This window comes from Oncorhynchus clarkii, unplaced genomic scaffold (assembly GCF_045791955.1).
Source record: "Oncorhynchus clarkii lewisi isolate Uvic-CL-2024 unplaced genomic scaffold, UVic_Ocla_1.0 unplaced_contig_691_pilon_pilon, whole genome shotgun sequence".
NCBI classification, from domain to species: Eukaryota; Metazoa; Chordata; class Actinopteri; order Salmoniformes; family Salmonidae; genus Oncorhynchus; species Oncorhynchus clarkii.
In genome coordinates, this window is record NW_027260850.1 from 118326 (window position 1) to 138899 (window position 20574).

Consider the following 20574-nt stretch of genomic DNA (forward strand, 5'->3'; position numbering starts at 1 on the left):
ATTGTAATTCTGTATTAGAATCTTTGAGTAAGCACTGCCCTCTGCTGGTTTCAGAAATGCAACAATGTACTTGATCAGTGTGCATTCTGCATGAAATAGGCCTGCCTAATGACTCCAGTGTAATTCCATACATTTCATCCAGCTCTCTGCTCGGATTAAAAGCAAATTACAGAAATGTACCATAAAACACAGATTTTAAGAGTTTGCTAATGATCTGTCAAAGTCTGCCAACTTTAAAAGTCATGCTGACAACATCATCTATGCCAGCATGTAGTTCATCGTGCACCTGCACAGCGGATACACCCTTGGGAGTCCCTGTGAGAATCAGATCCCCCTCTTCTAAGGTGATGATCTCACTGATGTAGCTGATGAGAAAGGGAATGGAGAAAATCATCTGAGAGGTGCAGCCATTCTGGCGCATCTGGCCGTTCACATTGAGCCAGATCTTCACGTTTCCCGGGTCGGGTATCCGCTCTTTGGGGATGAATTCACTGACGGGACAAGATGTGTTGAACGCTTTGGCCAGAGTCCACGGAAGACCTTTAGACTTGCAGTCATCCTGGACGTCCCGAGCTGTCATATCCAAACACAGGGCGTACCCTGCGACGTGTTGCATCGCGGAGGATTGGGGGATAGCGGTGCCTCCTTTCCCGATGACCACCCCCAACTCGATTTCATGGTGTACACTGTTGGAGTATTTGGGAATGAGGATAGGTGAGCCCTCTGTCAGATATGCAGATGGAGTCTTCAGGAACAACACGGGCTCTGTTGGGACGACGTTATTTAGCTCTTTTGCATGGTCGGCGTAGTTCCTCCCAACACAGATGATCTTCTTTCCCCACTCCCAAAATCGAGATATATTTCGTGAAGTCATTGTAAAGAAATCTTGTCAAGTCTACAGCTGCTCCGAAGCAGTTCTTACCATCAAAACGACCTTTGCCCGCTGCAGCTTCCTTGAACAAACCTGTCAAACGTACGGTATCCCAGAGTGGACAAAAACAGTTGACGTGTTACATAATAAAAGTTAATTCAAAAAGATGAGATATTTCGATACGAAATAAATGCATTATGTAAATATTACAATGACGCTAAATCAGTGCATATATATTACAAACTCAACCTGATTACAAATATGACGTCGTAAGGTTCCGTGGGTTCGCTTTCTCCAGCCTATCAGCTGATATTCACGAGCTACTCCCCTCGCATTCGATTGGTGTATCTGTGGAGGTCAACGTTAAAGAAGGCGGAACTCTTCTTTAAACCAAACGAGTTTGGTTCCTGTACATGCGATTGCGATATTAGCAAACAGCTACAGTGTTGCTGGCTATGTTTTACAGGTCACTGGTAGCGAGTGCCTGCACTCTTGGCGTTCTTGGAGCCGCTGCAACGTATAAAATTGGTATGTTTCGCTCACATCCCGATCTTTCAAGTTCTTTACACAGCTACATAACAACCCTGAAAGTTTCTAAACGAACTGTCACTGATGGCACGCCAACGTAAGGTTAGCTAGCTTTCATATTTATAATTTACACAGCATATTCAAATGCTAGCTAGCTACTGTCAAAGCAGCCATATATCTTTGAAGCAGCTGTCCCGGGCTAGCTAACTGGTGTTGATTAGCGCTTAGCAAGCCCCTGATGCTATTACATCATCCCCTTCCTTGTCTGGCATTTCCTCTTACAATTCTCTCACACACAGACTGAACTGAAGGCTTAGCTACGCATAGAATTTGGCAGCATCGAAATATTTGCAAACCATTGGATTCCAGTTATTTTAATGTATTATTCTGATCTTACTCCATAGTACTTCGGTTTTGTGTTCTTTGGCTGGCTTGTTTACTTTCATGTGAATGACAGCTTGAATAAATTGAGAACAAGCTCTCTCTGACAGGGTTACAATAGCTAAACTTTACTTGGCTGTTCTCCAAGAACCACGTAGCCCTTGTGTACATTGTAAGCACGTTTACCTTCTGTTTACCCTGTATGTGAACTGTATTTTTCAACGAAAATGGATTGGTTAATATTATGGCAACTATTTTATATTTTTACGATGACAAATTGGTTAGTGAGTTCTGTTATGTCTAATGTGATGAATTGTAAATATTGTGTAGCCCCTGCGCACGTCCAAGCAGCCCTTCTACACAAGGAAGCTCCTGATATCCCGATAAGGAAGTCTTTACTGGTGGAGCAGAGCGACATGAAGGTAGAACTGCTGCCAGCCCTCACTGACAACTACATGTACCTTCTCATTGATGAGGAGTCAAAGGAAGCTGCCATCATAGACCCAGTTGAACCAGTGAAGGTATGAAATGAAATATAGCCTGCTGTAGGTTTGTTTTGATGGATCAACAGTAGGATATGATGTATATACATTTTATAATCATTTGATTGTCTCTTCAGGTTGTAGAAGCTATCAGAAAGCACGGTGTGAGACTTACAACAGTTCTGACTACCCATCACCATTGGTAAGTCCAGATGTCAATCATTGTTTTTTAATATCACTCAGTGCAAATGACTCAGCGAAATTACCATTGTGAGCAGTCCAATAACACTGAGATTAGATATACCGACATTATAGGATTTCCATGTACCATGCGTTGTCTCCTTCTCTCTACAGGGACCATGCGGGAGGCAATGAGAAGATGGTGAGGCTGGTGCCTGGTCTCACTGTGTACGGAGGAGATGACCGGGTGGATGCCCTCACTAAGAAAGTCAAACACTCCAACACGTTCAAAGTAAGGCCTTATACCTGAGTAACTACCAGCAGAATAACCTATGTAATAACCATAACAGACCTAAAACAAAACACCTGTCTATTTCATTGCCAGGTTGGTTCACTTACAGTCAAGTGTTTGTTTACGCCATGCCACACCACTGGCCACATTTGCTACCTTGTGACCAAAGACAACAGCACTGAGCCTCCAGCTGTCTTCACAGGTAAGCTACTGATATCTTTCCAATTTGACTGTATCACCTACTGTAATAGAGAGCAATAGTAATGGCATGTTGGCTAAAGCCCATGAGAAATTAAAAGGGGTTTTGGATAAAAGCCGAAAATAAGAACTGTGTTAAACACAGGCTTAGGAGATCTTATACGTTTTGTTCTGTGAGATAATCTGTCAGCTAATGTCCCTTTGTGAATTTTGAAGCATTTAGTAATCAAAACAGCACATAAAGGCTTCATAATTCATAAAGGTCATGTTAACTGACTGATATTCTCATAGAACAAAACGTATAAGATCTCCTAAGCCTGTGTTAACCTCAGACCTTATATTTTATATCCTAAAACCACATTCTTTCCAAATTGGTTCGTTCAGCCATTCCTGAGGTACACTGCATGAGGTACACCTGCTCGTCAAATCTCATTCCAAAATCATGGGCATTAATATGGAGTTGGTCCTCCTTTTGTTGCTATAACAGCCTCCAGTCTTCTGGTAAGGCTTTCCACTAGATGTTGGAACATTGTTGCGGGGACTTGCTTCCATTCAGCCATGAGCCTTAGTGAGGTCGGGAACTGATGTTGGGCGACGAGGCCAGCGTTCCAATTCATCCCAAAGGTGTTCGATGGGGTTGAAGTCACGGCTCTGCAGACCAGTCAAGGTCTTTGACACCGGTCTCGACAAACCATTTCTGTATGGACCTCTTTGTGCACGGGGCATTGTCATGCTGGAACAGGAAAGGGCCTTTCCCAAACTGTTGCTACAAAGTTGGAAGCATTTAATTGTCTAGAATGTTATTGTATGCTGTAGTGTTACGATTTCCCTTCACTGAAACTAAGGGGCCTAGCCTGAACCATGAGAAACAGCCCCACACCATTATTTATCTTCCACCGAACTTTACAGTTGACACTGCATTAGGGCAGGTAGCGTTCTCCTGTTATCCGCCAAACCCAGATTTGTCCGTCGGACTGCCAGATGGTGAAGCGTGATTCATCACTCCAGAGAACCCGTTTCCACAGCTCCAGAGTCTAATGGCGACGAGCTTTACACCACTCCAGCCAATGCTTGGCATTGCACATGGTGATCTTAGGCTTGTGTGTGGCTGTTAGGCCATGGAAACCGATTCATGAAGCGCCTGACAAACGGTTCTTGTGTTGACGTTGCTTCCAGAGGCAGTTAAGAACTTGGTAGTGAGTGTTACAGATAATTTTTATGTGCTACTCTGTGGTCCCGTTCTGTGAGCTTGTGTGGTCTACCTACCACTTCACGGCGGAGCTGTTGTTGCTTCTGGACGTTTCCACTTCACAATAACAGCACATACAGTTGACTGGGGCAGCACTAGCAAGAAAGCAATTTGACAAACTGACTTGTTGGAAAGGTGGCACCCTGTGACGGTGCCACGTTGAATGTCACTGAGCTCTTCAGTAAGTCCATTCTACTGCCAATGTTTGTCTATGGAGATTGCATGGCGGTGTGCTCTTTTTTTATACACATGTCAGCAATGGGTGTGGCTGAAATAGCCGAATACACACATTTTGAGGAGTGTCCATATAGATATATCATTTTCTTTTAATCTAGGAGAACTCTATTGAAGTCTGAATAGACCCGTCGTAATGCAGTTCCAGTCATAGGGGACATCAATCTCTTAACAGTTCTGATCATTAAACATGAGTTAACTACTGTAGGTTTACTTAGGTATCTAGGTATTATTAAATCAGCAGATTTTCATGGCAGCCCTTTGACCCTTGTTATCTTCCTGTTTAGGGGACACACTGTTTGTTGCTGGCTGTGGGAAGTTTTTTGAGGGTACAGCTGAACAGATGTACAGGGCATTGATAGATGTGCTGGGACGTCTGCCCCCTGAAACAGTAAATATACCTCTATCACACTGTGTTAAATGAACTTCTACATATAACTTTCTTTACATGTAATGACAGCTACTGGATTAACACTATTCAGTGTCTGTCTTTTATAGGTTAGAAACGGTCAGTTATTATTACATTATATGTGACCAAGCACATGTGCTGACAAACTCTGTCGTGTTAACACGACAGTCACACAGCAGATGGGAACAATAGTGTGTTTGTGTTCCAGCGTGTTTACTGTGGTCATGAGTACACCATCAACAATCTGAAGTTCGCTCGACATGTGGAGCCCGACAACGAGGTCATCAAGAAAAAACTAGCATGGGCAAAGGTATATCTTGATACATTTCATTAAAGGCCCAGTACAGTCAAACACATGATTTCCCTGGGTTTTATATACATTTCCTCACTGAGGTTGGAATAATACTGTGAAATTGTAAAAAAATATATGATTAATGCCCTTAGTGTAAGAGCTGCTTTTAAAAGATTGTCTGAAATTTCTGCTGTTTTTGGTAGGATGGAGTTTTGGCCTTCCATGGTGAAATCACCATGTGGTAAATTGGTTAATAGACCAATAAGAAAGGGTTCCAAACCTCTCTGCCAATAACAAATGTCCAGTTTTCCCCTCCCACTCAGACCACTCCAAGATAGTCATAGCTAAATATTTAGACATTTCCCTTTTGCTAAGAAGCTATTTTTGACCATTGTTTTCAATTAAAATCACATTAATTTATTGAATTGTTACCCAGAAATGATATTGAGATAAACAGCTGCATTGGACATTGTGTGTGAACACATGGCCATGGTGATCTTTAATGTAATCAAGAAAATGTATAATCTGCTTTTTATTAAATCCGTAGGAGAAAGTCAGTAATGGAGAACCAACCATCCCCTCCACTGTGGCTGAAGAATTCAAATTCAACCCCTTTATGAGAGTGAAGTAAGTACAACTAGTGATGGACATTTTTATAAAGCACTTGCTCAGCACTGATCTCTTATACGAGCATCAGACAATCCACAAGTGCCCTCTTGAGCTTTGTGTCATAGAGGAATGCGGGGAAGACGAGGGAGAGGATTTTTAGCATGGAAATTAAAGTGCCAATGCTCACTCTGTATGTAGTGAAATAATTGAAGTGACATTCTTTCCTTTCTATTCCAGAGAGAAGTCTGTGCAAGAGCATGCTGGGCAGAATGACCCTGTTGAAACCATGAGGAGTCTCCGTAAGGAGAAAGATGGCTTCCGGGTCCCCAAGGACTGACTGCAGAATGGAGTCTAGTGAAATCCGTTCCACTACATGCGTACCAGTGCACTGGACTTGTTACTAACAACTATGGCAAAATATTTCCTACCTGTTTCATTCACTACATAAAATACTGTATTTACTACATTTCAACATTCTGTACATTAGCTTGTAGACCTAATGCAAGCATCAAGCAAAACATTGTAGTCTCGTCACGAGGAAGACTAGAGATGGGAGTATGAACTGGATTTACAGAATACAATTTGATATGTATTGCAGAAGATTGATTCAAGAATCTACTGAAATGTACAGTTTGATGTAGAGTAAATACAGTATTGATATTCTGTAATGTGAAAAATAATATTTTAATAAACCCCAACAATTCTTATCTGCAGAAGCAAAACCAAACTATAAAGAGCAGGGTGAAGGTTGAATAAGTAGATTGTCTTAATGTGCAATGTTTGTAAATTAATTTAGACTTTTTGTCTCTGTATAAAGGTTTCTTATCAAGTGTTTTATTATTTTAATATGGTATATTCACTCAACAATATTTCCGAGGTTTGGGGTATAGTCCCTTTAGAGAAGCCAGGGCTACCTTAGTGTGATTGCTGGACATTTAGAAAATCAAGACTGAAGCGCTTCCAAACATCTCTCATACTATAGAAAATAAGACAACTTATGCTCTTTGTTAATCAAAAGCTCCATATATATATATACATACACACATATCAGGCTTTGAGTGCCAATGTGAAGTTCGTGATGCATAGGTCTTACTAAAAGCTCCATATATATATATACATACACACATATCAGGCTTTGAGTGCCAATGTGAAGTTCGTGATGCATAGGTCTTACTAAAAGCTCCATATATATATATACATACACACATATCAGGCTTTGAGTGCCAATGTGAAGTTCGTGATGCATAGGTCTTACTAAAAGCTCCATATATATATATACATACACACATATCAGGCTTTGAGTGCCAATGTGAAGTTAGTGATACATAGGTCTTACTAAAAGCTCCATTGTCTCCTTCACAGAAAAAGCAATAAAGCAGATTCTTTCTATTGTTGGCCTAACAATTAATTTCATATTTGTGAGAGATTCATTTCCCTAATGACTATTACCCGCTTGCAGAATTCTTAGGGTAAAACGGTGATGTTTGCTTGACATTCTGTATTAACATTCACATCTATAACAAAAGAGCTGCTAAACATTTAGTTTATTATATAAGCAATATATTTTGACATTGCTAATATTACTTAGTCCATATTAAATGGTTGAACCTAGCTGCTTAACTGACAGCATACCGTATGAAGGTATGTGCCTCGTTCTCACCATGCCATACAAAGGAAGAAAACACTGAAAACATGAATGTAAATATTGAAAGTGTATGCTTATTTCTACAGCTAAAACTGTTCCTTAGTATCGTGTCAGTATGTATATAAATGACTGCTGGTACGTGGTGAATAACGTACTTGAAAGTTACACTAACATTTTAATATGCAAAATATGTATCATAGATGTATTATAAATAAGGCAGAAATGATATACATTTAAACTAAAATATTTCTTTAGAATTCCATCAGAAAACATTTCAAGGGTCCAAATCCTTTTCAGTGCATACAAGAGAAATAACAGAATTTGCTGCTGTATTCATAATTAGTGCACACTTAAATGTAGTAATAATTATCCCAACCATACCAGTGGTCTGGTATGAATTAGCTTGTGCGTATACAATCTATAGCCTGAATGTATACAGGCTTTATGTTGGTATAAATAAATGACAGATCTAGAAGAAAAATAAACGCACACCTATTTAGGCAAGGTGCTGGCTAGGTGCTGGCTAGCGGAGTAGAAAACCTGAAAATGAAAGAGCCGCACACTCTAGGAGCTCAGATGCAAAAAATTGAATTACCAACCAAGCTGTCTTCACCAAATTTTTGCATCTGAGCTCCTAGAGTGTGCGGCTCTCTTTTATTTTCAAATAAATAAATGACAGGCCACCACAGTAATTAAGCACTTGGCGATAATGCTCTATTTGATCTGACAGACAGTCCTTTAAGCACAGACAGAAGGATAGAGGGATGGATAGACAGAGAAAAGAAATGGGGGGTTCTTAAAAGCAGAGAGAGAGGAGAGAGACAAAGAGACGGTAGAGGAGAGAGACAAAGAGATGGTAGAGGAGAGAGACAAAGAGATGGTAGAGGAGAGAGACAAAGAGACGGTAGAGGAGAGAGACAAAGAGACGGTAGAGGAGAGAGACAAAGAGACGGTAGAGGAGAGAGACACAGAGACGGTGAAGGAAAGTGCTACATTCAGGCATCCAGTACATATGGAGCATAAACATTAACCCAAGGTCAAGTTGTGTGATTTCACTCAAATGGTTCAAATAATCCTAGAATAGGGATGCATCTCAATAGACAAAATGTATGTGCATCATGCCTTTTTCTTTATTTCTACTGATATTAAAGAACTAAGACAGGTGACAGAAAATACCCAACAAGAACCGGCCATGTTGCTTCCACCTAACCGGTGTTAAACTCAATGGAGATGAAACAGAGAGGGCTACTTTAGACTATTGAGATGCACCCTGACACTTGAGGACAGACCATTCACTTACAGAAACCCTTCAACATCCTTTCACCCTCTTCTTCACCATTTGACAAGGAGTCCGTTGGTGGCCTTGTCCACTGCATGGTACTGTGTGTGCAGCAGCTCCCTGGCTCTCTCCTCTCCTACACTCTGTAGCCAGGACTGGTAAAGCTCTGCCACGTGCTGGTCCTCCTCTGGCACTAGAGGGCGCTCCTCCTTGTACAGATCCTCCACCTGCTGCAGCAACTCCTTGTTGTTCTGCTCTGGTAAGGGCTTCACCTGGCCTCCCCCATTCAGACAACCTGTATACACACACAGTGAGGAAACACAACACACAACTGGTTTTACAAGTTCAATTTGACTTGAACCAAAAAAATGAATTACAAACAGGAAACATTCCCCAGGGGAATTCACGCAGTGTGCTTTCTAACACTAGCTGCTGCCTGTGGTAGCTTCTGTGCAGATGTAGAATAGAGACTTCAACCATAGCAGTAAAAAAATCAATGGACGAGACATAATTCAATTCCACCCACTTGAATGTGGGATGAAAAAAAACATGCATTTGTATATAGTATCTTGTGTTTATATTAAACGCAAATGTAAACCAACAAACAAAGCCTCCTCTTTCCTCACCTGACGGACAGGCCATGACCTCTACGAAGTGGTAGGGTGACTTTCCCCTCTTGAGTTTCTGCACCAGGTTCTGGATGTTGCGGAAACCGTAGGTTGTGGCGAAACGCAGCACGACCACACCGTCCCTTTCCAGGGTCACCTCCTGGAAGTCCTTGTTCCTAAAGGGGACAGGTTAATCAGGGTTGTGTTCATTAGGCACCAAATACAAGAAATCAGACTGAAACAGGGAAGGTCAACTTGGATTTGTCCAATCAGAAACGCTGTTTCTTAAACATGCTCTAATCTCAGGGTTATTCTTCTCAACAAATCTATACATCCATGGCTGATAGGAAGCAGAGACAGACTTCCCTACACATCTCATGGAAATGAAGAGAGACTGAGTATTTTGCCTGCACTATTTCACAGTTGACACAATTAAGTGAAAGCTAACCAATTAGCAGAGGTGAGCTCCTAACAGGGCTTTAATACTGCAGGGCCAGACTGACTTACTTGAGTGTCTTGTAGGTGAGCTCCTTCACCTCCTCTCCAAACAGCTGTCTGGCAGCGTGTGTGAACACGTGATGGAGGTATCCTCCTGAACCGCTCCCTGCATGGCCCAGCAACTCATCACCACACACACTGCTGAACCTGCAGGGACACAAGTGCATGCACACATCAGCAAGTGTAGAGTTCTTCTGACGCACGCTGCATGCACACACACGTGCACGCACACACACACACACACACACACACACACACACACACACACACACACACACACACACACACACACACACACACACACACACACACACACACACACACACACACACACACACACACACACACACACACACACACACACACCTTCTGGAGTTCTCCTGACACACACGTATGTATTAATTTATAGGTAAAAGATGAGGTTCAAACCCTTACATTGTATCTAATGGGGCTGGCTCCACATCGCTGAGCAACACTTTCTCTTCCTCTAGCATCTTCAGAACTTCTCCTGTCATGAAATAAACAGAAACAGACATCAGCAAATGTACATTTAAAAATGTGATTCAAAACAGAAAACAAACACAGACACTTTGAATACTATCTGCCATAGTGGTTTCATGTCCTCCCTACCTGAAGTGATGACACAGTCCACCTCTCTGGTGTCAGCCTCCTCCAGGTAGAAGTCAGGCCTGGAGGCCTCCAGTTTCTTATCATAGCAGGGCATCACAGTCACATGGTAGATCTGCTGTGGGTTCAGGCCCTGCAACAACAACAACACACACCTGTCAGTCATATCCTTTAGAAGATCTCATCCTACTATACAGACATGATGGAATCATCATCCAAAATGAACACAAATTCTTATCATCTATTAAACGTTACTCTCCATCTCTGATCTAGATCCCCTGACTCCATTTAGTCTATTCCAAAACTAACATCTAGATATTTAACCCTGCAGTCTTCATCGCTGAATGTCAGACTCCTGCATCATCAGCTGGCGGAATTATTGGGGGGCTTCCGGTTCAGAACAATTATATTGCAGGTCAGAAGCTTTTTAAATCAAGAAAACACTTCTTTTTTTTTACAAACCCAGGAGCTGGTCGTTTTGCATTATGTGAATTCCATTCTGTGAGCGGTGAGGCAGACATAGAAGGCTACCAGCAGGGAACTGTCCATTATTTGTGTTGTGCTGAAACATTTTTATTTGTCCATATGTAGAGCTTATGTTCCCTTCCCCCACGTAAGAATACATTGCCAAGTTGACTCCCCCTGGCTAGCCTCTCTCCATGTGAAAATGGCTAAAGTAACAGGACAAAGAAAGAAAAGTGATGATGGAGGAATACACAATCGTGGAAACAGCTGCTGCGCAAGTCATTATGGACACGGTCAACAACTCGCTAGATGGATGCACAGCCTGCAAAAAGAGCAAGCAGGTATGTGTTTATGTTTATGATAATTCAGGTCATTATTAGTGGATGATTGTGTTAATTCAGGCTTTCGTACATGTAGACCGTACGCAGGACATATAACATTTAAACCAGTGCTGCTGGTAAAAGTGCAGCCTAGTAAATAAGTTATTCTGGGAATAAGTACTTTAGTGACATGTCAATATTTTTTAAACCTCCCGCTTTGGGCTGGATGTGTCAATGTGTAGTTTATATACGGCTAATCTATGAGCAGAATTACTGTCTTACCTCAATTAACCACAAAATCCCTAGTTTAAAAGCGACTGTTTTCTGTAAGATGTGGTGTGCCATTTTCCCTAACTTCCCCCACATGGGCCAGCCCCCTAGCAATTCAAGTTCCAGCCCATCGCTATTTGAGAGACAACTAGCAAGAATCACACACAGCAGAGCAAGAGAGAGAGCAATGACATGGAGCACATATCTGCAAATATGTGATGTAGTACACCATTATCGGGGACCACTTTTAGCTCGTGGATGCCACTTTCAGAACTACTGGCTACAAAGTATACAAAAGTACCAGGGAATCCCTTTAAGTTTCAATTCAATTATTTGATTATCTAAACAATATTGAATGTAAAGGTCTTGTTTCGTTATGTCGGCTACAGGCTCTACAGGCTTTCATGAGGTAAGAAGGTTAATTGGAAGGCTCCTTTTTACAAAGCAATTTGAGTTGTCAATGTGACGCATTGCATAGGCATAGTGAAGAAAAAATATATATGGTTCTTAATTCATGTTGAATAGACATGCAGACAAATTCATTCATGCAGGGAAGAAGAATATTAGCCTACTACACAGGAGTCACAAACACTAAATAAATAGATGTTATTTGGCAGGGTTGACGGATCAACTCGCAGAACAATTTTATGCGGCTCGGTCGGATTGCACAGAAAGATCTCTCTTGATGTCGGGTAGGCTCAGAATTTATGTGGCTGGAGCGGGGTGGGTGCAGCTCCAAAAAACAGACCTATGCAGGACTCTAGTGTCAATGAGCCCCGACCAACCTGCTGGCCAGCGAAGAAGCCCTTCACCAGAGAGCCCATCATCTGCTGTGGGGAGCGGGTGGAGCTGACGTAGGGCAGGATGAACTCTCCATGGGTTTTCTCTGCATAGCAGATCCAACCTGAAGACAACACAAGCCTGTATTATTACAGGGCCTGAAGACAACACAAGCCTGTATTATTACAGGGCCTGAAGACAACACAAGCCTGTATTATTACAGGGCCTGAAGACAACACAAGCCTGTATTATTACAGGGCCTGAAGACAACACAAGCCTGTATTATTACAGGGCCTGAAGACAACACAAGCCTGTATTATTACAGGGCCCGAAGACAACACAAGCCTGTATTATTACAGGGCCCGAAGACAACACAAGCCTGTATTATTACAGGGCCCGAAGACAACACAAGCCTGTATTATTACAGGGCCCGAAGACAACACAAGCCTGTATTATTACAGGGCCTGAAGACAACACAAGCCTGTATTATTACAGGGCCTGAAGACAGCACACGCCTGTATTATTACAGGGCCTGAAGACAACACAAGCCTGTATTATTAATGAACCTGAAGACAGCACAAGCCTGTATTATTAATGGACCTGAAGACAGCACAAGCCTGTATTATTACAGGGCCTGAAGACAACACAAGCCTGTATTATTACAGGGCCTGAAGACAACACAAGCCTGTATTATTACAGGGCCTGAAGACAACACAAGCCTGTATTGTTACAGGGCCTGAAGACAACACAAGCCTGTATTATTACAGGGCCTGAAGACAACACAAGCCTGTATTATTACAGGGCCTGAAGACAACACAAGCCTGTATTATTACAGGGCCTGAAGACAACACAAGCCTGTATTATTACAGGGCCTGAAGACAACACAAGCCTGTATTATTACAGGGCCTGAAGACAACACAAGCCTGTATTATTACAGGGCCTGAAGACAACACAAGCCTGTATTATTACAGGGCCTGAAGACAGCACAAGCCTGTATTATTACAGGGCCTGAAGACAACACAAGCCTGTATTATTACAGGGCCTGAAGACAACACAAGCCTGTATTATTAATGAACCTGAAGACAACACAAGCCTGTATTATTACAGGGCCTGAAGACAACACAAGCCTGTATTATTAATGGACCTGAAGACAAGCCTGTATTATTACAGTACCTGAAGACAAGCCTGTATTATTACTGGACCTGGAAGAGACCAGGGCCTATATTTATAAAGTGTGTCAGAGTAGGAGATGATCTGTCCCCCCTCTTATTCCCTCTTCTGGCCGTGACCCCACTCTCCTAGGGTGTCTCGGAGGGAGTTGGGATATGCAAAAAACAAATTTCAAATTAAAACACACTTGTACATGTGTGAAACAGGACAAATAGAAGTACCCACCACTTCTAATCTGATGAACTTTGTGAAATTGGGCCCTGGTTTCTGAAGTTCTATTGGAAGGATTCTGACCTGGAGATAATCAGGGGCTAGTTAAGGTGTTGAGGTACAGCTGGTTACCTGGGCAGGCAGAGGCCAGCATGGGCAGGGCCTGCTTGTCTTGCTCCTTCCGATGGAACCGCTCCACAAACTCTCTCTGACTCTCCAACAGGCTGAAGGTCCTGCTGAAGCTGGTGTCAAACACGTGGTGAACCCCTGAAACACAACAGTCAGTATATTTTATCTAAATATAATGTATCTCACTAATGTGTCAGATAAACCGATGTCCTATATTACACAGATACACAAAGGTTTATCTTTTAACCTTCGCACTCACCCAGACCCTTGAAGAAGGCGGTGAGCCTCCTGCCTGCCTCACTGCTGCTCAGGCCGTAGCGTGCTGCCAGGGAGGCTCTGGACTGTGGGGACACAGACACCACCACCACCTTCTGCTCTGCTACACCTGCCTGCTGGGGAGATGAAGGGAGACTAGTTACACACAGAGGAGACAGATACAGACACCATCATCATCACTAAACACGCTGGGTTGAGTATGACTGGTGGGTCCTGTTTGTGGGTCTTCAGATGGATGCCAACACACACACACACACACACACACACACACACACACACACACACACACACACACACACACACACGCACACACACACACACACACACACACACACACACACTACCTTGTTGCTGCGTAGCACCCTGTAAATCTCTTCATGACTCTGCTGTGTGATAAGGACACTCTCAGCTGAGGTGATGCAGCCACTGCAGGCCAGGCAGTCATTCAGAGTGATCTTAGCTTTCTCCAGCTTCTGCTTTCCACCATCCTGGAGACACAAAGAACAAGTTGGAGTAATATTGTACTGTAGGTTAACAGTGAGAAAGAAAAAGTTTGTCTCAAAAAGTAGCATCTGCTGCTTAAATTAATTTGAGAAAGTACTTGACAAAACAAATCCCATAAGGCAGCCATATTGCTTTTACCGATCCTGTGTCTTCAGAACAAGTTCAGGTGAAGGAGAGATGAGAAGAGCAACAAGAACGTTTTGAGATTCACCCTCAGTGAAGTAGGCTCATGCCAGTTGACATGTTAGTCAATGTAACATCATCACAGCTCCAGCTGTGGTCACTATGTGGGAAACATTGAAGCATACGCACCTGTTTAACCTGGAAATAGCTCCCATCATCTTCTATTTGAATTTTAGCCACAGATCGGCCTTGCTTCTTCTCCACCTTGACTGGTTTCACACATTCCTAAGAAAGGACAAGGGGAGCAAGTAGCAATCAGTTTAGGGGGGAAAGTACAATCACAAACAATACTAGCTAGCTTAGTCACATCGTGCTTACAGTACAAGAACCAATTAAATTAAAGTAAAAGGAACTAATGGTGTGTCTGATGACAGATACAAGTGGACATCTTTGGCTAAGTTATTCAACCTAGGAAGTGAACTAGTTAACGTTAGCTAGTCAAATGAGTCACATGTCATTTCGATGACCTAGCGAGAGCGCAAAGCAACTAGGTAGTAGAGGAGGCTGGAAGGAAACAACATCTCTGAATCCATTCTAATGATCTCATTCCAGTCATTACAATGAGCCCGTTCTCCTAAAGCTCCCCCACCAGCATCCGCTACGAGTTAACTAGGTTAAAAAAAGAACAAAAGCGGGTTCAATTGAAAACCACCATTGCTTCAATCAATTTACACAGCAATGCCAATAACACAATATACGCATTTGGAGTTGGACAGATCATACTCTATTTGACAGCTAGCCAGTACTTTAGAGGTTAGCTAACTACAGTAGCTAGCTAGCTAACTAGCTACTGAGAGTGGCGACCAGTGAGTCATTAACATTAAAATAACCACATTGTACCTATGCTAAAATTATGTAAAACGTGTTTAATAACATGATTGTTGTATGGTTAAGTGTTATTTACCTGGGAAGGAGTGATAAAATCATCTAGATCTGTCAACTGCAAAACACCGCTAAATTGGGACACCATGTTTAGTGCTGCTGTAAAGCAGTTTGTGTTTACTTTGAGTGTCGTAAAGATGTTTCGTCAGAGAATGTGCTTCTCTCATACCAACCAGATTTGATACTTGGTATTTTTAAACAGTACCCAAGTTTACCGAAGCGATGAAATGAAAATAAATAATGTGCGTATGAACCCCATTTATTTAAGCTCTCAGAATTCACATACCAGAATCAAATCATTCAAATCTATGAATCAATGTACTTTTTAGGCTATGATAAAGGAAACCAAAGGTGACCAAAACTTGAAATATGATACCATAACCTACACATCCAGGGAACTGTCAGAGCTCCTATTTAAATAAAATATCAAGTATTAACAATAAATAACAATAATCAAGTTAAAAACTTGATAATCAAGCATAATCAACTAATATGTGCAAAATACACAATCTTCAATTTGTAATGACTGCACAATTAATTTGTAATGACCAATGTTCAACAATGTTGTACAATCAGACAGTGTTTTAACCTGAGACTGTGCAGCAGCATATCAATAGAACATAAAGAGCTACGCTCTAAAGGCATGTTAACATTGCAGTATAATATAGACTGCATGAATCTTACAGTGCAATTTGATCATAACAGGATCAGTTCCTTTCTGTATTCTTCATATTCAAGCATACACTTAATAATTAATTTATATCTGCTCATAACTCATAGACCATCCAAGGCCCTCATGCTAAAATTCCAAGCAGTAAAAACATATTATGCCATGGTTACTGGCAAAACCCTTAGCTGCATCATTATGTGGCAACAGGGAGGATCTAGAAAAAACATATACAGGAAACCTATAATGATAATGCAATACAGACAGTGTTATAACAGAATGTCATTCTCATCAGAACTCCCATCTACAAATAAACAAACAGGAAAACAAACATACAAAGAAACAGATTCAGTGCAGATTCTGCTACCATACTGTGTACAAAGAGCTGATGATTTGCAATGTAAATATGAGCCATGTGACACGTTACTATTCAGCACAATCAAACAGTAAATGGCTTGTAAAGCCAGAGAGCCAAATTGTGGACCCTAGTTACAGGCTACAACTAGCACCAGCATAACTATGGTCCAGAGTATTTCCTGGTCAAGTCACACGGTCTTGAAAAACTCCTTTAGACATACCATCAACAGGTACTATGTGCAAAGTTACAACCCAACGGCATCAGGTCTGGAGACTGTACAAGACCAGTCACTATAAGGTCTTCAGTGACTTGGGCTGTCCGTTCAGTTTTAGGATTCGCTCGGCATCCCGGGCGTTCTCTCTCAGTAGATCCATGTTGGCGTTGACATTCTCCTCCATCCACTCCTCCACTGTGTCTGGGAAGTAGATAGCCTCCATCTCCATACGGAAGTTCTCTATGTACGTCTCCCACTTATCCAACAGTCTGGAAGAGGAGACAAGGGTTTAACTAACAAAGAAGAGGCACTTTTTATTCCATTGTCCTCCAAGTGGCTGAATATCTCTCATACATCCAGATAATGTCTCTGTGGCGTTAATGATGAAGAGAAAGGTGATGGCTAACCATCAAGAATTTAAAAAAGCAATACTTACTTCTTCAGCCGACCTTGGAAGAATCCTATAATTCTTGGATTTGCAAAATTATATTTTCTGTGGTAGCGACTGAAACCCCCTTTGATGTGGCTGTATGAGATAATCATCAGACGAATAGACAATAAATTGTCATCAGAAAAATATATGGTATTTTCTTTGCATCTGAATTAATTATTTGCTTCTAATTACTTAAACTGTATTCTTCATACTCTGGAATCACAAATAAAAATTGAAGCGATGGATGCTTACTAGTGTTTCATGAGGGCCTCCACCTCCTTCTGCAGGTTTGTGTGAATGTAAAACACCATGTGGTAGATCTGAGAGCCTGAGAAGGCTCCACTCCCCTCACTACAGAGGCAGACAAACAGGAGAGAAAGGTCAAGCACTTTACCAAACAACATATGTTTTGTTAAGTTCACAAAGCAAGGCATTTCAAGTAAACCATATGTGACATGGTACAGTACAGGTTGACTTAAGAAAGGAATGTAGCCACACACTCTTGCTCTGACACAAAAGAGAAATCACCAAGTTCCACCTCCTCACCAATTTTCAGGTGTACGTTTTCCTTTCTCTAGAAAATTGCAATTGGTCTTTCTCATAATACAAAACAGTATTTCAGTTGAAGTTGACTCACATTTGATTAAATAGTACTGTTCTACTAATAACTGAGACTACTACTAACCAGATATCTTTCTCCACCTTGATGTTGCAGCCCAGTATGTGGTGAGCCTCCATCTTTGCATTTTCATCAAATGCACCTGTCCAACAGACACATGCATAATGTTAGTTACAAGACCGGTGTACTGTAATACTTTACCGATCTCATGTCCGTAGTGGACACGTTCTCTGGAGAGCTCACAAACTGCGCAACACTTCTGAGTAAGAAGCTTTGGTTAATTTCATTATATTCACTAGGTTTCTGTCAATTGCTTTATTGTCTTTTGTTTGGAGCACATGTCTGGTTTCTCAGTCTTGTAAATGTTGAGTGCACCCACGCTCACATAGTGCCAGGATAGGTCTGGTTTATTGTATTTAAAGAAAGAAATCGACTCAACAACTATCTTTTGGCATTTTTTTCATTACTCTACTGTTGATACAGTTCCTACGTTTTTTTGTCAGCAGTCAAGTTTTCAAGATATAGGATTTTCAAGAAGCAGTGTCACTTGCCACATCATCATGATGATGATACGTTTTGAATCATATGATAATTTTCCAAAATATAGTTGTTGAGTGGATTCTTCCTTTAAGTGTTCATTTGGATATGTTCTCATGAGTTCTGGTTGAGGATTTGTTTGGGGAGGCTGCAACTGAGCCTAGCAGACCCCACCTGATAGAGCTCTGCTACCCAACCCAAGCCCGGCTGGACCAGACATTATACATCGGGTTAGGGCCGGATAGGGCCTGTTTTTTCATCAATAGCTAGGGTATAGGCAGGACTTGGGTATAACTAAACTGATCACTATCATTTTCAAGCTGAGCCATTTGCGTGTGCTTTGCTGCGCAGCACAGTCATATCTGACTAAGATCATAACAAGGTGTAAGAAGTGCTTCAACCTCATCAAATATAAGACAGGAGATTATTTCACAGGAAATAATAATGTTCCTAGAGTTTTGTAGCTTACAGCTAACTGCTGTCTCATGTCTCTTCATTGAGCAGAGAAGCCCAAGCGGAGCTGTTGCGATGGATATTCACATTTATTTCTGATTTCTGGTTTTGGGCAGGGCCGGGCCTTAAATTTGGCAGACGCAATCAGGCCTGGGTAGGGTAGGGCCTGAATGTCACGGGCATGGGTAGGGCTCGGGCTTAAAATTCATGCCCGTGCAGGGTTCTACCACCTGTGCCTTTATGCTTAGGCTAGTTTTTGCCTGTTAGGAGGCTTTTTCTTTTTGAATACTGACATTTTGAAGTCAGACATTTGCAAATATATCAACATGTACATGTATCACCATCATCAACAGCACTGTGCAAATAGAATAAATAACACAAATTTGCACCTCTACTTGCCTGCCTCCTGATGAATCTTTGTCCTTATGACTGCGAGAAGGTTACTATTTTACAGTTCCCCTGGCACTTACCATGCTTTAAGCTCTGTAGACACATAGCCAGGGAGGGAATGCCAACTGGGAGGAGTTCACACAACACGGTATGATGCTCAAACCTGGAGGGTAAAATATTTCAAACACTTAGGTGCAGCACATCATAACACAGACGCACAGTAAAAGACAGGATCATCCTTTTGATTTAGTTTAATGGGCCAACGGAATGAGTTATGAGTCAATTAATCTAGTTCAACTATATAACATCATGCCTTATACAGTATATCTTCCGCATGCTCTGGTTTAGTACACACACTTTGAACATTACCAAGACATCAGTATCAGAGTCAATTGTGGTTGATTAGTGTCAGGGTTGCAAAATTCTGGTAATTTCCCCCAAATTACCAGGTTTTCCAGAAATCCCTGTTGAAAGATTCCTGGAATCAGAAGGGAATAAGCATGAAATCCGGAACCCTCCAACCAGGATTTCTGGAAAACCTTGGAATTTTGGAAAAGTAACAGAAATGTTGCAACCCTTATCAATGTCTTACCTCTGCCATCCTGTTAGCAGGATGCCATGGAGGGTTATGGAGTGGTATTTGGTCATAGAGTTCATGACCTTTATCCAGGACAGATGGTTCTGTAGCTGATAGTCAAGAGGGGTCCATCGCTGGTCAATACCTGTGCCCCCTTTAAATGCACTGGCGAACCATATACCCTTGAAACCGGCCTCATGGTATCTAGATATCAATGTTCCTGTTCAAAATAAAAAACAATAAAATGTGTAAACATCATATTTTCCCTCTCTTATTCAAAAGCTGTAAACAGTTTTACAATGGTCTAGATTCTCTGTCATCGGTAATAACATTTGCCCCACCGAAGACATTCTTTAAAAAGTATACTCGGTCATAACATACTTTATATGGACAAATAAAATTCATTAAATAAACATTTGACATCTTTTTCAGTCGGAGGGTGGTTTAACCTTCCAGAATTGGAATTGTATCAACTTGCTACCCAAGGCTTTTACTCGTGACATATAGTTGAACTCACTAAAGAGGAACAATGGGTACATATTGAAGATGCACATGCTCATCCCCAGAATCTTTTCATGTGTCTATTTTTAATTAAAGGATAAAGCTAAGAACATTAACAACTTCATAGTTAAGAACACTTTAACAATATGAAGAAAATGAAATGTATTCTATAAGAACCAATATCACTGCCATACAATTCAACCCTATGGAACAATCCTTGGATAGCTTTTCAGAATTCACCAATAAATTGGTCC

At 41.5% G+C, this 20574-nt stretch overlaps 4 protein-coding genes across 7 annotated transcripts; 1 reads left to right on the plus strand and 3 right to left on the minus strand.

Annotated features, from left to right (window-relative positions):
- Positions 1-1137, minus strand: LOC139401914 (oxaloacetate tautomerase FAHD1, mitochondrial-like). Its single transcript, XM_071145924.1, has 2 exons — positions 1121-1137; positions 1-964 (listed from the first exon to the last, which is right to left on the minus strand). The coding sequence occupies exon 2, from the start codon at positions 872-874 to the stop codon at positions 218-220; it is 657 nt and encodes a 218-aa protein (XP_071002025.1). The 5' UTR covers positions 875-964; positions 1121-1137; the 3' UTR covers positions 1-217.
- Positions 1138-1236: 99 nt separating this feature from the next.
- LOC139401913 (hydroxyacylglutathione hydrolase, mitochondrial) lies at positions 1237-7116 on the plus strand. 4 transcript variants are annotated; one of them, XR_011633185.1, is made up of 10 exons: positions 1241-1399; positions 2111-2301; positions 2400-2464; positions 2617-2734; positions 2828-2936; positions 4703-4806; positions 5033-5134; positions 5664-5743; positions 5963-6892; positions 7055-7116. XR_011633185.1 is itself a non-coding variant. In XM_071145922.1 (9 exons), exons 1-9 carry the CDS (start codon positions 1327-1329, stop codon positions 6060-6062), a joined length of 942 nt encoding a protein of 313 aa, XP_071002023.1. In that variant the 5' UTR covers positions 1237-1326; the 3' UTR covers positions 6063-7116. The 4 variants fall into 4 exon arrangements, 2 of the variants coding, with proteins under 2 accessions (XP_071002023.1, XP_071002024.1); XR_011633184.1 differs by having other exon boundaries at positions 5963-6811; XM_071145922.1 differs by having other exon boundaries at positions 1237-1399; positions 5963-7116.
- Positions 7117-8476: 1360 nt separating this feature from the next.
- Positions 8477-15692, minus strand: LOC139401912 (cytosolic Fe-S cluster assembly factor narfl-like). The gene is made up of 11 exons (XM_071145921.1): positions 15594-15692; positions 14819-14914; positions 14347-14490; positions 13986-14118; positions 13730-13864; positions 12223-12341; positions 10386-10515; positions 10191-10263; positions 9765-9902; positions 9276-9433; positions 8477-8944 (listed from the first exon to the last, which is right to left on the minus strand). Exons 1-11 carry the CDS (start codon positions 15657-15659, stop codon positions 8703-8705), a joined length of 1434 nt encoding a protein of 477 aa, XP_071002022.1. The 5' UTR covers positions 15660-15692; the 3' UTR covers positions 8477-8702.
- A 521-nt stretch (positions 15693-16213) lies between these two features.
- LOC139401919 (hexosaminidase D-like) lies at positions 16214-20017 on the minus strand. Its single transcript, XM_071145928.1, has 6 exons — positions 19835-20017; positions 19323-19405; positions 17929-18004; positions 17496-17594; positions 17247-17336; positions 16214-17079 (listed from the first exon to the last, which is right to left on the minus strand). The coding sequence occupies exons 1-6, from the start codon at positions 19897-19899 to the stop codon at positions 16887-16889; spliced, it is 606 nt and encodes a 201-aa protein (XP_071002029.1). The 5' UTR covers positions 19900-20017; the 3' UTR covers positions 16214-16886.
- Between the last annotated feature and the right edge of the window lie 557 nt (positions 20018-20574).